The sequence below is a fragment of the Thalassophryne amazonica genome, chromosome 14 (genome assembly GCF_902500255.1).
Source record: "Thalassophryne amazonica chromosome 14, fThaAma1.1, whole genome shotgun sequence".
NCBI classification, from domain to species: domain Eukaryota; kingdom Metazoa; phylum Chordata; class Actinopteri; order Batrachoidiformes; family Batrachoididae; genus Thalassophryne; species Thalassophryne amazonica.
This window is the reverse complement of record NC_047116.1, coordinates 41,876,652-41,892,011: the sequence shown is the minus strand read 5'-3', so window position 1 is coordinate 41,892,011 and position 15,360 is coordinate 41,876,652. Positions and strand designations below refer to the sequence as shown.

At 40.1% G+C, this 15,360-nt stretch overlaps 1 protein-coding gene across 1 annotated transcript in view; it reads right to left on the bottom strand.

Moving 5' to 3' along the window:
- The window catches only part of sept10 (septin 10), a 36,083-nt gene extending 26,430 nt beyond the window's left edge, over window positions 1-9,653 (bottom strand). Inside the window, exons 1-3 of the mRNA XM_034186423.1 lie at window positions 9,518-9,653; window positions 6,199-6,313; window positions 2,193-2,388 (exon numbers count right to left, since the gene is read on the bottom strand). Of these exons, the coding sequence (XP_034042314.1) occupies window positions 2,193-2,388; window positions 6,199-6,313; window positions 9,518-9,547 (341 nt within the window). The 5' untranslated portion in view covers window positions 9,548-9,653. The remainder of the gene's footprint in view (window positions 1-2,192; window positions 2,389-6,198; window positions 6,314-9,517) is intronic.
- Between the last annotated feature and the right edge of the window lie 5,707 nt (window positions 9,654-15,360).

Genomic DNA, 15,360 nt, shown 5'->3' with positions numbered 1-15,360 from the left:
GTGTTGCCTCCTCTCTGTACATTCTATGTAAATCCGAGCCATCACTTTCAAAAGAAAGCTCAGAAGCTTCAATACTGGATGTAGCAGCATTTGTTTCACTTTGTCTGTCAGCCATCGGGATGTTTCAGCTTTTCCTAAAATGTACATCACACACCAAGAAATGCCAAGTAAAACATTTTCCCCGACATGCACCTGCTAACTCACCAAGCAAGACATATAATTACTAATAAAATACATTAGCGACCACTAATTATTACAGCATGTGTGCAGACAGACTACAATCATGAACACTTTGATGTTGTGCTACTAACTGAAACATTAAATAATGTGCAACATGTCCTTTAAGTACTGCTCAAGGAGTGTCAATGCCATAAATATGAAGTGTCTAGCATGTACTGTCAATGAGTTAACATGCACATGACAAATAACTCCATCCTCAAAGATTTAAATTTATGCTCAGATCTACACCGAACACTGGGGTAGTGATGGTGGTGTTGTGTGTGTGTTGGGGGATATTATAAGTGCTGAAAGAAATGAAATCACAATGTCATTATATCCTTCATACTATATACAGAGAGGTGATTAATCAAAGAAAAAGTCTGAAAAAACAAGTGAAGAAATCCAATGAATATCCCATTATGAACATTTTCTGACTCACACACTATGGCCTTGACAGTCAACATATCTCAACCTACTTGAGCACGTATGAAATATTTTGATTTTATGTGCCAGTGTTCTCAACTACCATCATTAAATATTCAATGAGGGAATAACTTGTGGCGTAACAGTGTTCTATCCCTGTGGTGGAGTGCCAAAGACTTCCAGAGCCACTGCAAAGCTGCACTGAAGCTGTTCTCGTGACCTAACATCTCACTGAGACACTATGTTGGATTTTTCTTCACCTGCAGGTAGTGAAGGGACATAACAGTCCCCCCCGCCCACTGGCTGTAAACAGGGTTCTACCTAGGATAAAATTTTAGCGTAGTGGTAATGTTGAGGGAGCAAAGCAAAGGGGGGCAGCTTTTGAAAATTTAAGCTAAAAATTCACCATTCTAGGGGTACCCAAGGGGGAAAAGCCAGGTACGACAGCCCAAGTCCCTTCATCATGTCCAGAAGGCTGGGGAAGTTTGTTGAGTGGGCAATCTCATTCTGGGTTTGCCAGTACATGGCCCTCAGTGAGGCAGTTGGAGTCCGTGGACATTTTTAAATCAAGACTTAAAACCTATTTTTATTCTCTGAGTAGTTTTTATTTTGTTTTATTCTTTTACTTCTGTTTTTAATTAGGTATTTGAATTTTTTTTATATATTTTTATGTTGAACTGTTCTGTGTGAGGCACCTTGAGACAGCTTTTGTTGTAATTTGGCACTTTATAAGCTGATTAAATTGAAATTGAACATTTTATTGAGTCTTAAAGTATATAAATATGAAATTTGTTACTGGATCCTTAAATGGCATGAATGTCTTTCCATACATCTGAGCTCTTGCAGCTGACTGTGTTGCACGTCAGGATGTAATTCATAAAGAACGCAGCACGTCTCATTTTGGAAGGAAAAAAAAAATGTTTTGGTCGATTGTACTTTATTGTCTGTATTACAGTGTTTGTAAGAGGTGGCATTTTATTTAAAGCAGCAATTCGTTTTGAAGTTCTTAATTCCGACCGGACTCTGTCTCAGCAGAGAGCCGCACAGCATTTGGAGCTGTGCCAACGGAACGGAGGACAATTCTCGTCCCATTTAGTGACTTTAATCCACACAAAAGTGACAATATTTTAATGGCTTTGAGAGGGGTTAAGAAGCAGACTTGCCGTTTCTGAAGAGCAGCGAATCAAAGAACCAACGAGCTAGTGGATCGAAGCATTGCTTCAATGGTTGACGCTTCAAAGTGGTGTCGTGCTGCAGAAACGGTTGATTACAGAGCCGCTGCAGGGTCTGCAATCAACGACAAACACCCTCAAAAACAACAGCTGCTCTGAAGGACCGATAAGGGAATTGTTAAGCAAAAGGCTATTGATATCAGTGGATCGAACTGGAGTTGCGCTGCAGAAACGGTTGATTACACGGTCCAAAATTATATCGTAACGGGCCGTAACGCAAGTTTGTGCTAGCTACAACTCTGGCTATAAACATAAAACAGGACATCATTTCCACACTCTCAGACTGTTTCATCGTCACACACACACTACACCTCCTACCTCTCCTGTTTGTTCATCTGGTCTCCAAACCCCACAGTGTTTACAACAGTGAGGCGCAGTCGGACATTACTCTCCTGCAGGTCATACGTTTGAGCTCGCAGTTTCACCTGAGGCTCAAAGTGAGATGACTCAAAGTTCTCAAAATTGGTGTTGAACAGAGTGTCCATCAGCGTAGACTTACCAATACCGGTCTCACCTAGAAGCAGGAAATGATTAAAGACAATTTTAGATAATAAAATTGTTTTTCACTGGAAAGCAATGCTAAAATGTGAGCATGTCAAATTTTGTAATGTGGCAGCATGCTGAAGATTCTAAGATTTAATTCTTCTCAGCTTTGTAATGACCAGTTCCCACCTGGCTAGGGAAATTAAACCACCGTCCTTGCAATTATGCGTGTATACTTCAACATAGGTGGTGTGTCCATCTGAATAAGGACCCATAACAAAAAAACAAAAACAAAGCAGTTTATCATCCTTGACATCAGAAAAAAACTGATGATGGAGGGTGGATTTTTTTCCTTTTTTCTAGAAACAGAGAACAAACAATAAAGTAAAATTTTGAAGTTTGGAAATGGCACTTCTCCTTGTAATATGAATTAACATAAGTTTATGGCGGTCAGTTCTTTTCATTCTTGAGGGTTCACAGCTCTGGTTCTTCTTTCCTGAATCTTGTGGCCATCAGCAAGACAACCTGCACACTGGCTGTAAATATCGTTCATGGTCGCCTCTGAAGGAATCCCCACCCCGTACCATGGATTCAGCTTTTTGGCCTTATCAGGCCCGACTCAGTAAACTTCAGCTTCAGCTGTCTTTGGCCAAAGCACACTTGCCACTTAGTGAATGCGCCGGTTCTTGCACCAGCTGTACTAATGAAATTCACCCAAATATAAAGGTGCGTTTACACATAAGCAAGACGCGTTACGAATGTCATTTTTTTGTCATTCGTGACACATTCCTGACATTCTTAATGTGACAACGCATCTGACTAGGTTTCTTAGTAGTGCGTGTTGGTGCGTGATATTCTTGATATTCGTGGAGCATGTTTTTGCCTGTAAAAAAATCTTCCATGAATGTCACACACCATCCTCATTTCGTCTCACGTCGTGGAGGTCGCAACTGAGCGTACTGATCCGTCTTGATGAGTAATGATCCTTAATAGAACGTGACAACGTTCGTAGTGGTTCCTGTGATGGTTCTTGGAGCCTAAACTGTCACACGTTATAACGAAGTGACACGGAAACTGTCAAGTTTTGACACAACTTGTAACGCGGCGTCACATTTCACCGCGCGCCACGACGGATCAGTTTTCTGTCACATGCACACAATTAAACTCGGCTCCAAATGTCATTCCACAGTTCCTGCTGAAGCTCCTCAGGACGCTCCTGCAGGTGTTCCACCTGCTGCATGTGCCAGATGCCGCATGAAGCCACACATCTGGCTCTGTTCTCCTCCTCCTCTCTGCACCACTCCATGGCACAGAAGACAACGCATGCAGTCACAAAGTTCTTCTGAAAAACTGGAGCGATCTGAATTCGGTTGGATGAATATGGGTGTGTGTGTGGAGACAATTCACCTCGTTCATAACGTGACAGAACTTAACGATGCGCTGTTACGCGCAATAGCGTGCAACAACGCGGAACACTATTCTTGACCATGCGTAATGGTTCCTGATAATTCTCCAGCAACACGTGCCATTAATCGTAACGGGTGGTAACAGGTTGCAGCAGTTCCTGAGGACACCTGACGCCTCTGCCCAGAATCATCACATTCATGATCAGCGGCCAAGAATGTTTACTTTGTGGCATTCGTGACTTGTCGTCGTTATGTGTAAACGCAGCATAAATAAATCGATGCGGGTCGATTGCAGCATGCAGATGAGGATGATAAACCAATGGCTGTTTTTTGTTTTAAATGGGCCCCAAGTATGTAAATGTCTTGCTGCATAAAAAGTAAGTCCTATATAGGCCCTGAGGCTCACTGGTACTGGTGTCGCAGACTGAATGGTCCCCCCTAAAAATTGGTCCACCCTGCCTTCACTGCACATGCGTCATTAGCCGCGGTTCATGGGTAACACCTCGTTTCTGCTTAAAACTGCACTCCAGTCATCATCTATCTCAGCAACAGACATTTGAAACTTTTATACAACAATCATTTCCACATAAATTCAACATTATTTCATCATAAAAGATGGATGAACCGATCAGAGCGCAGCGGCTAAACGAGCTGCTAGCTGATGTGTTCACTGCGTGTCGGTCATTTCAAAGCGTCACGGAATTTCTCTGAGTTTTTGCTTAAAATGGCCTAATTTCCCAGTCACACGGCACTTAAAGAAGAGCAACGAAGCCCTAATGAAACAAGAAATCTGGACTTTCGTTGGCATCGTTTAACCTTCGTGCAGCTTCGTTCCTGCAGCTGGCACTTCATCAGGATTTTAAACTGTTGAAAAATTTGAACGAAGGGCAACGAAAATCTCAATTCGTCTGTTTCGTTTTGCTGTCGTTCTTGATGTTTTTAATCATTTGTTTAGTTTTTGTAACATTATTGTTTAGTTTGACTTCGGTCAACCAGCTGAATGTTTTCACACAGTGCAGAAGCCGGTTTGTGAGCGCTCCTGCTGCGTTCATATACCGTTGGAAATTACAGGGCGAACTCAGCCTGTTTGCTTGGATTTTTTTTATCTGGGTGGAGGGTCAGCTTCAGTGGGCTCAGGCACCGTATATAGAAAAGAATTAATCTTTTGTGTGGATACAATTAATTATTTTGCCACAAGCAACTGCTGAATTTGAAACAACAAAAAAGTTGTGTAACTGCCGATGGTACTTGAACGCAGCAGCAGCGAGAGTAGCAGCTCCTGCATGCGCTTTTTATTTTTTATTAAATATAACAATATGAGTGTAGGATAGGAATAACAATCCAGCCTTATGTACATGTGGCAACAGGTAGATAATTCAAATGATTATATAAAGAGCTGTTCTGGAAGGCAGAATTCACATTGTGGATCAGCTGCAGCTGGAAGAAATAACCGCACATGGGGAGTCAATGTACAGTGTTCACACGGGCTGATCAATTTACTGCTCTGATATATTCAGTCATCTTTACACATATTTATTCCCTGTTTTGACAGTTTGTGTGTGTAATATATATATATATATATATATATATATATATATATATATATAGCTTAGTAACGTAATACGGTGATACAGCAGTGACCACAGCACACCACAGGGTTTTTATTTTTTTAAATTGAAGCAAGACAGAGTGCCCAGCGTGTCGACAGACATTGACGATTCTGATGACGAAGGACATGATCCCTCTTTTGTTCTGGACGAGGAACCAAAGCAGGTAGGTCTAAAAACGTGCACACAGATCTTCACAGCGGGCGCTATGAGCTCTGTCACAGCACTGAGTCCTGGGACGCAGAGATTCAGACACACACTGCTCTAGCAGTGGCTTCAGACGCGTTTTGTTTAAAGCGTCGAGATCAATGTGAGCTTTGATTTTGTTTAGTTCCTCTTTCATCCCTTTTGCACTCTTGCTTCACAGGCTATTAGGTGATAAAGCTCTTTCGTTCACCTTTTCTCAATGATTGTGACTTTTTTTTTTACTTTTTCCCTTCGTTCAGGAATCGTTGTGTGCCGTGTGACTGGGCCATTAGAATGATTTAAGAGGTTTTACCTTTATCATCTGAGGGTTAATAATCCTATTAATCCATTTGATTACTTTGGGTGAAGAGAGTCCGTTGACGTGCTGCTGTGGTCCGAAATGACGCAAGTGAAGTGAAGCAAGGTGGACCGATTTTTAGGGGCAGACAGTTCGGGCTGCAACATCGGCGCTCATCTCTGACACAAGCGGCATGAAGTAGATGAGAGTCAACAACACACACCAGAAAGGACACCAGTTCAACTCCAGTTAGTTCCCCAGCCAAGGCCAGTACCCATTTACAGCTGGGTGGCCTGAGACAATGCAGATTAAGTGTCTCACTGTGTACACGTGGAGTAAATTACCAATGCAAAGAATATTGAAGCAGAAGCCTTGGTAGATAGACTTGTTGACAAGTTGATCGGGAAGGCTGTCAAACCCCACATGACCAGACAGAGAGAGGGGTCGGACCCCCTTATCCTGAAAAAATATAGTTCAGTCAAACACAATGTGCTGCAGATATCTCAGTCTGTAATATGTCTCTCACACACACACACACACACACACACACACACACGAGCCCTGTTAACTCATGAGAGTTTGGGTCCACAAAATCGGACCACAAGTTATCTTAAATCGCAATAAAGTTAACCCCCCCCCCCCCAAAAAAAAAACCTAAGTCAGCTTACCTTTCCATATTACAATAGTTTTGACCATTTCATCAGTGCGGGTGATTCTGAACGATGATTTCTTCATCTTGAGTGGGTTTGGGATCATCTTCTCCTTCCTCGGGCTGCTGCGCTTCAGCAATGAGGGCTTCGTCAGTGCAGAGGATTCTGGATGACGATTCCTTCATCTGCATTGGTTTCGGGATCTTCTTTTTCTTCCTCCTCGGCCTGCTGCACTTCAGCGTTGAGGGCTTCATCAGCGCAGACGATTCTGAATGATGATTTCTTCTTCTGGAGTGGGTTTGGGATCTTCTTTTTCCTCCTCGGGCTGCTGCGCTTCAGCGATGAAGGCTTCGTTAGTGCGGAGGATTCTGGACGATCTGAAGTTTTGTGTTTACAGATCTGGATGTGACCCTCCTCTTTAGATCCTTCCCACCAGGTTAGACTGGGCTGGAATTTATACATTCGCCCAGCCCTCCCAAAATGGTCAAATTTGTTGAAAATGTTGTAATCTAAATTTACGGGGTCTACAAATAAACCGCGATAAAAGCCAAAACCCGAGTTATGCATGCTCAAGTTAACAGGGTTCACCTGTGTATACACACACACACACACACACAGGGTTGGGTATGGATAAAATTTTTTGATATCGATACCATTATCGATTCCGCTTAGCGATCCGATTCCTTATCGATTCCCTTATCAATACCTCTTGTGAATTTTTTGTGTACTAAAAGTAGGCTTTACAGGTTTTCTATGTCAGCGAGTCAAAGAGCTTTTTCTTAACATGCACCCACTCTGTGGAACGGTCTTCCTGCGACCGTGAGGCAGTCGGAATCTGTGGACATTTTTAAGTCAAGACATAATTCTTATTCTCTTTCTTATGAATAGTTTTTATTTTTTTTTATCTGTTTTATTCTTTTAATTATGTATTTGAATTTTTTTTTTTATTCATTTAAATTTTTTATGTTGAACTGTTCTATGTGGGGCGCCTTGAGGTGGCTTTTGTTGTGATTTGGTGCTTTATAAGCCGATTAAATTGATATTGAATTGAAACTGAACAACATTTTATTGAGTCTTAAAGTAAATAAATATGAAATTGGTCACTGGATCCTTAAACTCTGGACATAATAAACTCTACATGGTGGATCCTTGATCTGTGGACATAAATAGAAATAAACTAAATCTGTAGTTATTGTCAAAAGCATTTCCTTTCCGACATTACTGGCATGAATGTCTTTCCATACATCTGAGCTGAGCTATTGCAGCTGACTGTGTTGCACTTCAGGATGTAATTTGTAAAGAACGCAGCACGTCTCATTTTGGAAGTAAAAAAATGCTTTGGCCGATTGTCGTTTATTGTCTGTATGACAGTGTTTGTAAGAGGTAGCATTTTATTTAAAGCTGCAATTCGTTTTGAAGTTATTAATTCTGACCGGACTCTGTCTCAGCAGAGAGCCGCACAGCGTTTGGAGCTGTGCCAACGGAACGGAGGACGATTCTCATTTCTTGACTGCAACAAGACATGAGTCCCATTTAGTGACTTTAATCCACACAAAAGTGACACGATATTTTAAAGGCTTTGAGAGGGGTTAAGAAGCGGACTTGCCGTTTCTGAAGAGCAGCGAATCAAAGAACCAACGAGCTAGTGGATCGAAGCATTGCTTCAATGATTCACGCTTCAAAGTTGTGTCGTGCTGCAGAAACGGTTGATTACAGAGCCAATGCAGGGTCTGCAATCAATGACAAACACCCTCAAAAACAACGGCTGCTCTGAAGGACCGATAAGGGAATCGTTAAGCAAAAAGGTTATTGATATTGGTGCATCGAATCATTTCTTAACAATAATTGAAAAGAACCGGTTCTCGATACCCAGTCCTACACACACATACACACACACATATATTTATTAGGGTGACCCATATATGATGAAATTTTTTTGAAGAAATGTTGACCTCTCACTTGTTTCACAGTAGGTAGAAACTAGTATCTCTGAAATTTTATTGTAATAGAGAGTGACTTATGGTATGCTCAATCCAGTAATGTTTTCCAGTTTTCAGGTATGTCATGGTTTAGTTGGTGACGGGTGTTGTAGTTTCTATCATTTATGATTTACTCATGACTATGGCCACTTTACGTCTTCTACTGGAGAGACCAAGACAAACTTAGCATCTCATGCAACCAGTGTATTTATTTTCAGTTGTCTTATGCACATTATTATATATGAAAGCCTATAATGTCTTATGCGGGCAGTATATTTATTTTCAGTTGTGTTGAGCACACCCTAAATAAACTCACTCGAAAAAAAATATTGGGTATACTTGAGTTTTTCATGATGGCAGTTCATTTAGAAGAGTGAGAAAGCAAAACACTTCAAAAGTCACCAAATAAGGGCCACCCTTATATATATATATATACACACACGCACACACATTTGTAAAAGCTGATTGTTGGGAGGTATAAATTGTAAATCTTTCCCCCTAAGTGAAGTTGTGCAGTATTTCCTAAGAAGGGTCCGCAGTTTTATTAGAGCACGTGAACGCCACATTTCATTCATCGCACTTGCGATTTAACGACGCAAAAGCGAACTTATCAACACTAACAAAGAACACACCCTCACGTTGAAAATGCAGCCCTTGCGATACCGCTAACTGTATACGTGTGATGATAAACAATTCAGCACTAAGTTTCCTTTATATACATAATAAACTTGACAAAGTCAAAACTTCTCTTGCTAACATTAGCCGACTAGCCTTCACCGCGGAGTAGCTTTGGATAAGTATTTGGCAAAACAAATTGTTAATGAAGTTTAAAAAAACACGCTATTGTGAGCCACGTTTGATGATCTGATTGTTAATCAATGATAGAGGTAACACTGTCCTCGTTCATCTGAATTATTATTATTTTAATCCGTTTGAAGAGGACATAAAGCTAAGATAGCCATAGCTCCGGACACTCCCTATGCAACTTTCAAAAAGTGTGATTTGACCATCAAAAACAAGAAAAATATACCAACCGGTTGCCGAGCAACATCTGAAGAAGCCATAGTTTTGGATAAATTTTAATACAACAGGAGAATTTCGGGCAGAAAGACAACAACAATTAGTTAAAAACTGATTTGCTTCAACCACCACCTCAGCCTGCAGTCAAGACTGAACCACTCAGCACAAGAATGCGGTGACGTCTACATTTTGTAGATTACATTTTTAAAGCTAACTTTCTTCAACACAGGGTAAATAGGCAAGAAACGCCCATATTCAACATTGACAAGGAGTATACCGCATTACAAATGTCAGAAATTTTGCCCAAATTATTTTTCATTCCAGCGACAACCCAATCCCCCCTTCGCTGTCAAATGGTACAGCACAGGTTCATTTTTTAAATATAATCTCCGATGTGTTCCTGTACTATCTAAAAATCGTAAAGTCGACATTCATTAAGTATTGCTAACTTTTCTAATGTTGAAATATGGTATTTTGATCCTTTTGGCAATTTGATTACATTAATGTTGGTTAAACAATGTTGCAAACCCTTCAGTGCTGTGCATAATACTGCATAAGCCTGTGACAAAGGTTTTTTTTTTATGTATTTATTTAAATGGACTGCATTTGTATAGCGCTTTTCCATCTGCATCAAACGCTTGAAGCGCTTTACACACTAAAGCCTCACATTCACCCGATGTGAGGGTGCTGCCATACAAGGCACTCAGTATACAAACCGGGAGCAACTATTTAAACTTTATGTATTTATTTATTCAGTTATTTATTGATTTAATTAATTAATTTACTTAATTTATCATGTTGGTTGTCAAGCAGGCATTACTGCCGCCTTCTGCTCTGGAGTGTGCACCATGCAGAAACTGTTTAATATATGGATTAATGAAGTAAAAGCATGCTATAGATGAAATAAGTGTTAATATCTTCAATGTATAGTCTGTAACTCCTCCTCCCTCCAGCTCTTCACTCATGTTTCAGTTGTCGGTATCTCCTGCTCAATATGTTCCACATTTTTGTCCACTTAACACTGACAGACCTGCAGGATGATTTTCTGTTTTGTTCCAGTCAGGTCTGGGCGCTATGGTGCTTCGCATTGTTGCCTTGTTGAACTGCCTTGGGTCCTGGATGGCAACCACCCAGGCAGATAACCAGTCCATCCCCCGTCATGAAAGAAATCATGTATCTGCTGCAACCAGGTGGAACACGGGTGTCCTCTTGGCCTTCTCCAGCCGCCGAGGTCCCCAACACTGAGGAACCCGTGTGCTGTATCATGCACAGGAGAAACATACCACATGGCCAAAATGCTGAAGCAGATCCTCCCTCAAAATATAACTGTCTTTCATCTGAGGTTTTAGTAACCATGAATTTGACACAAAGTCATTCCAACAGTACCCAAGAATCCTCCAAAGAAGCCTGCTACCAAAGACATCCAGTTGTCTACTTATGTCACTGGTTAGTGCCCAAGTCTCACAAGCATACAGTAAGACAGCACCAGGACCCTAAAGACTTGGAACCAACGTTCCCCTGCAAAGATATCAGTATCACCAAACGTGTCTGTCCTGTCCAGCACCTTCAATGACTCCATCATCTCTTCCCAGGCATCTCTCAGTCTTAAAGGCTGAGGACCCAGAGACACGAATGTCACTGCTGAGATAAGTGAATGTCTTTACAAGTGCAACACTTTCACCTTCCCATGGTTGAGTTCAGTCTGTTATGTCTGGTTGAGATTTGCATGGCCCAGTTGGATTCTGTTGGCAATGACTTCCTCCTGTCTGGACCTCCAACATGATTTACTGACTTTATTACACACATGTGCATGTGTGTGTGCATGTGTGTATGTGTGTGAGAGAGAGAGAGAGAGAGAGAGAGAGAGAGTGAGAGGGTACGACACCAGAGTGAAGTGGGTTACCAGTTACTAGTTACTTATTCAGACACTTATTCAGCAGTATTTATTACCTCCGCCAAGGAGGTTATGTTTTCGGTCGCGTTTGTTTGTTTGTCTGTCTGTCAGCAGGATAACTCAAAACGTTTTGAACGGATTTTGATGAAATTTTGTGGAGTGGTTGGAAATGACAAGAGGAACAAGTGATTAAATTTTAGTGGTGATTCGGATCCCGATGCTAACGCTTTAGCATGTCTATGGCATTTTCAATGTTAAAAGTTAGCATTAAGCAGTTGCAGCTGTCATCACGTTCGGGTGCATTTGTTTTCAAATTGTAATATTTCGTAAATTTATTTTTGCTTATATATTAATAATCTAATGATTATTATATACAATTTTAGAGAAAGAGACAAAAAGAAATAGATCACTGTGCCAAGGAGGGAATCTCTTTAGGGTCAGTGACCCTATGGCCTTGTTTAGAGAAGTGTTTCATAAATGTTAAAAAATTCATATATTTGCAGTTTAGTTAAATAATAAATTGAATTTTTTCTCTTATTTGTTTTTGTCTATAAGCACATGCAATATCAATATCAGTGCTCAGATGACAGTAGCTTCTGGGAAAGGTGCAAGTTGCAATAAACTGTGATGCCAAGCGCTAAGGATACATGCTATCCAGACACAGCAGATGAAACTTTTTTTTTACTACTGAGCAAACATCATTGTTAGACTTTTTTAGGTTCAATGATTCCACGGCGTGTAGATGTTATGGCGTCAGTGACCCCATGGCCTTGGCGGAGGTTTGCACTCTCTGAGTGCTTCTAGTTATTATTATTTTTTGTATCAATGACATCCAATGGATCAACAGGGATACATAATATAGGAAATTGGACTGAAACTGCAAATATCTGTCTAACTTTCTGTACAGTCCAGTCACTTATTTGGCAAAAAAAAAAAAAAAAGTTTTGTTCAATTTTGTTTGTCAGAATGGTGTTCAACTAGTCCAATGACATGAGTAATATAAGTTTTGACTGAAAAAAATGGAAATCAGGCTGAAATTGTGAATATCTGTCTGAATATCTGTCCAGTCCATTCCAGACACTTTTTCAGTCGAAAAAAAATTGTTAAATTTTTGGTCAGAATGGTGGTCATTTGGTCAAGTGACATGAGTAATATACTGTAGGTTTTGACAGGGAATAAAAATGCTTTACAGCTGGAAATTGGGCTGAAATTGAGAATATCTGTCTAAAAATCTGTCCAGTCCAATCCAGACACTTATTCAGCCAAAAAAAATTTTGTTCAATTTTTGGTCACAGTGGTGTTCATTTGGTCAAATCACATGAGTATATATACAGTAGTGTTCAGAATAATAGTAGTGCTATGTGACTAAAAAGATTAATCCAGGTTTTGAGTATATTTCTTATTGTTACATGGGAAACAAGGTATCAGTAGATTCAGTAGATTCTCACAAATCCAACAAGACCAAGCAATCATGATATGCACACTCTTAAGGCTATGAAATTGGGCTATTAGTAAAAAAAAGTAGAAAAGGGGGTGTTCACAATAATACAACCCCTGGCAAAAATTATGGAATCACCGGCCTCGGAGGATGTTCATTCAGTTGTTTAATTTTGTAGAAAAAAAGCAGATCACAGACATGACACAAAACTAAAGTCATTTCAAATGGCAACTTTCTGGCTTTAAGAAACACTATAAGAAATCAAGAAAAAAAGATTGTGGCAGTCAGTAACGGTTACTTTTTTAGACCAAGCAGAGGAAAAAAATATGGAATCACTCAATTCTGAGGAAAAAATTATGGAATCACCCTGTAAATTTTCATCCCCAAAACTAACACCTGCATCATATCAGATCTGCTCGTTAGTCTGCATCTAAAAAGGAGTGAACACACCTTGGAGAGCTGTTGCACCAAGTGGACTGACATGAATCATGGCTCCAACACGAGAGATGTCAATTGAAACAAAGGAGAGGATTATCAAACTCTTAAAAGAGAGTAAATCATCACGCAATGTTGCAAAAGATGTTGGTTGTTCACAGTCAGCTGTGTCTAAACTCTGGACCAAATACAAACAACATGGGAAGGTTGTTAAAGGCAAACATACTGGTAGACCAAGGAAGACATCAAAGCGTCAAGACAGAAAACTTAAAGCAATATGTCTCAAAAATCAAAAAATGTACAACAAAACAAATGAGGAACGAATGGGAGGAAACTGGAGTCAACGTCTGTGACCGAACTGTAAGAAACCGCCTAAAGGAAATGGGATTTACATACAGAAAAGCTAAACGAAAGGCATCATTAACACCTAAACAGAAAAAAAACAAGGTTACAATGGGCTCAGGAAAAGCAATTGTGGACTGTGGATGACTGGATGAAAGTCATATTCAGTGATGAATCTCGAATCTGCATTGGGCAAGGTGATGATGCTGGACTTTTGTTTGGTGCCTTTCCAATGAGATTTATAAAGATGACTGCCTGAAGAGAACATGTAAATTTCCACAGTCATTGATGATATGGGGCTGCATGTCAGGTAAAGGCACTGGGGAGATGGCTGTCATTACATCATCAATAAATGCACAAGTTTATGTTGATATTTGGACAATTGAAAGGATGTTTGGGGATGATGAAATCATTTTTCAAGATGATAATGCATCTTGCCATAGAGCAAAAACTGCAAAAACATTCCTTGCAAAAAGACACATAGGGTCAATGTCATGGCATAGGGTCAATGTCAATGAGCAGATCTGATTTGATGCAGGTGTTAATTTGGGGGATGAAATTTACAGGGTGATTCCATAATTTTTTCCTCAGAATTGAGTGATTCCATATTTTTTCCTCTGCTTGGTCTAAAAAAGTAACCGTTACTGACTGCCACAATCTTTTTTCTTGATTTCTTATAGTGTTTCTTGAAGCCAGAAAGTTGCCATTTGAAATGACTTTAGTTTTGTGTCATGTCTGTGATCTGCTTTTTTTTCTACAAAATTAAACAACTGAATGAACATCCTCTGAGGCCGGTGATTCCATAATTTTTGCCAGGGGTTGTAGTAGCATCTGCTGTTGACGCTACAAACTCAAAACTATTATGTTCAAACTGCTTTTTTAGCAATCCTGTGAATCACTAAACTACTATTTAGTTGTATAACCACAGTTTTTCATGATTTCTTCACATCTGTGAGGCATTAATTTTGTTGGTTTGGAACAAAGATTTTGCTCATTTACTACTGTGCTTGGGGTCATTGTCTTGTTGAAACACCCATTTCAAGGGCATGTCCTCTTCAGCATAAGGCAACATGACCTCTTCAAGTATTTTGACATATCCAAACTGATCCATGATACCTGGTATGCGATATATAGGCCCAACACCATAGTAGGAGAAACATGCCCATATCACGATGCTTGCACCACCATGCTTCACTGTCTTCACTGTGAACTGTGGCTTGAATTCAGAGTTTGGGGGTCGTCTCACAAACTGTCTGCTGCCCTTGGACCCAAAAAGAAGAATTTTACTCTCATCAGTCCACAAAATATTCCTCCATTTCTCTTTAGGCCAGTTGATGTGTTCTTTGGCAAATTGTAACCTTTTCTGCACGTCTTTTATTTAACAGAGGGACTTTGCGGGGATTCTTGCAAATAAATTAGCTTCACACAGGCATCTTCTAACTGTCACAGCACTTACAGGTAACTTTGCCATTCTGGTTATTCTTCTATCCATTTTGATGGTTGTTTTCCATTTTCTTCCATGCATCTCTGTTTTTTTTTTGTCCATTTTTAAAGCATTGGAGATCATTGTAGATGAACAGCCTATAATTTTTTGCACCTGCGTATGTTTTCCCCTCTCCAATCAACTTTTTAATCAAACTACGCTGTTCTTCTGAACAAAGTCGTGAACATCCCATTTTCCTCAGGCTTTCAAAGAGAAAAGCATGTTCAACAGGTGCTGGCTTCATCCTTAAATAGGGGACACCTGA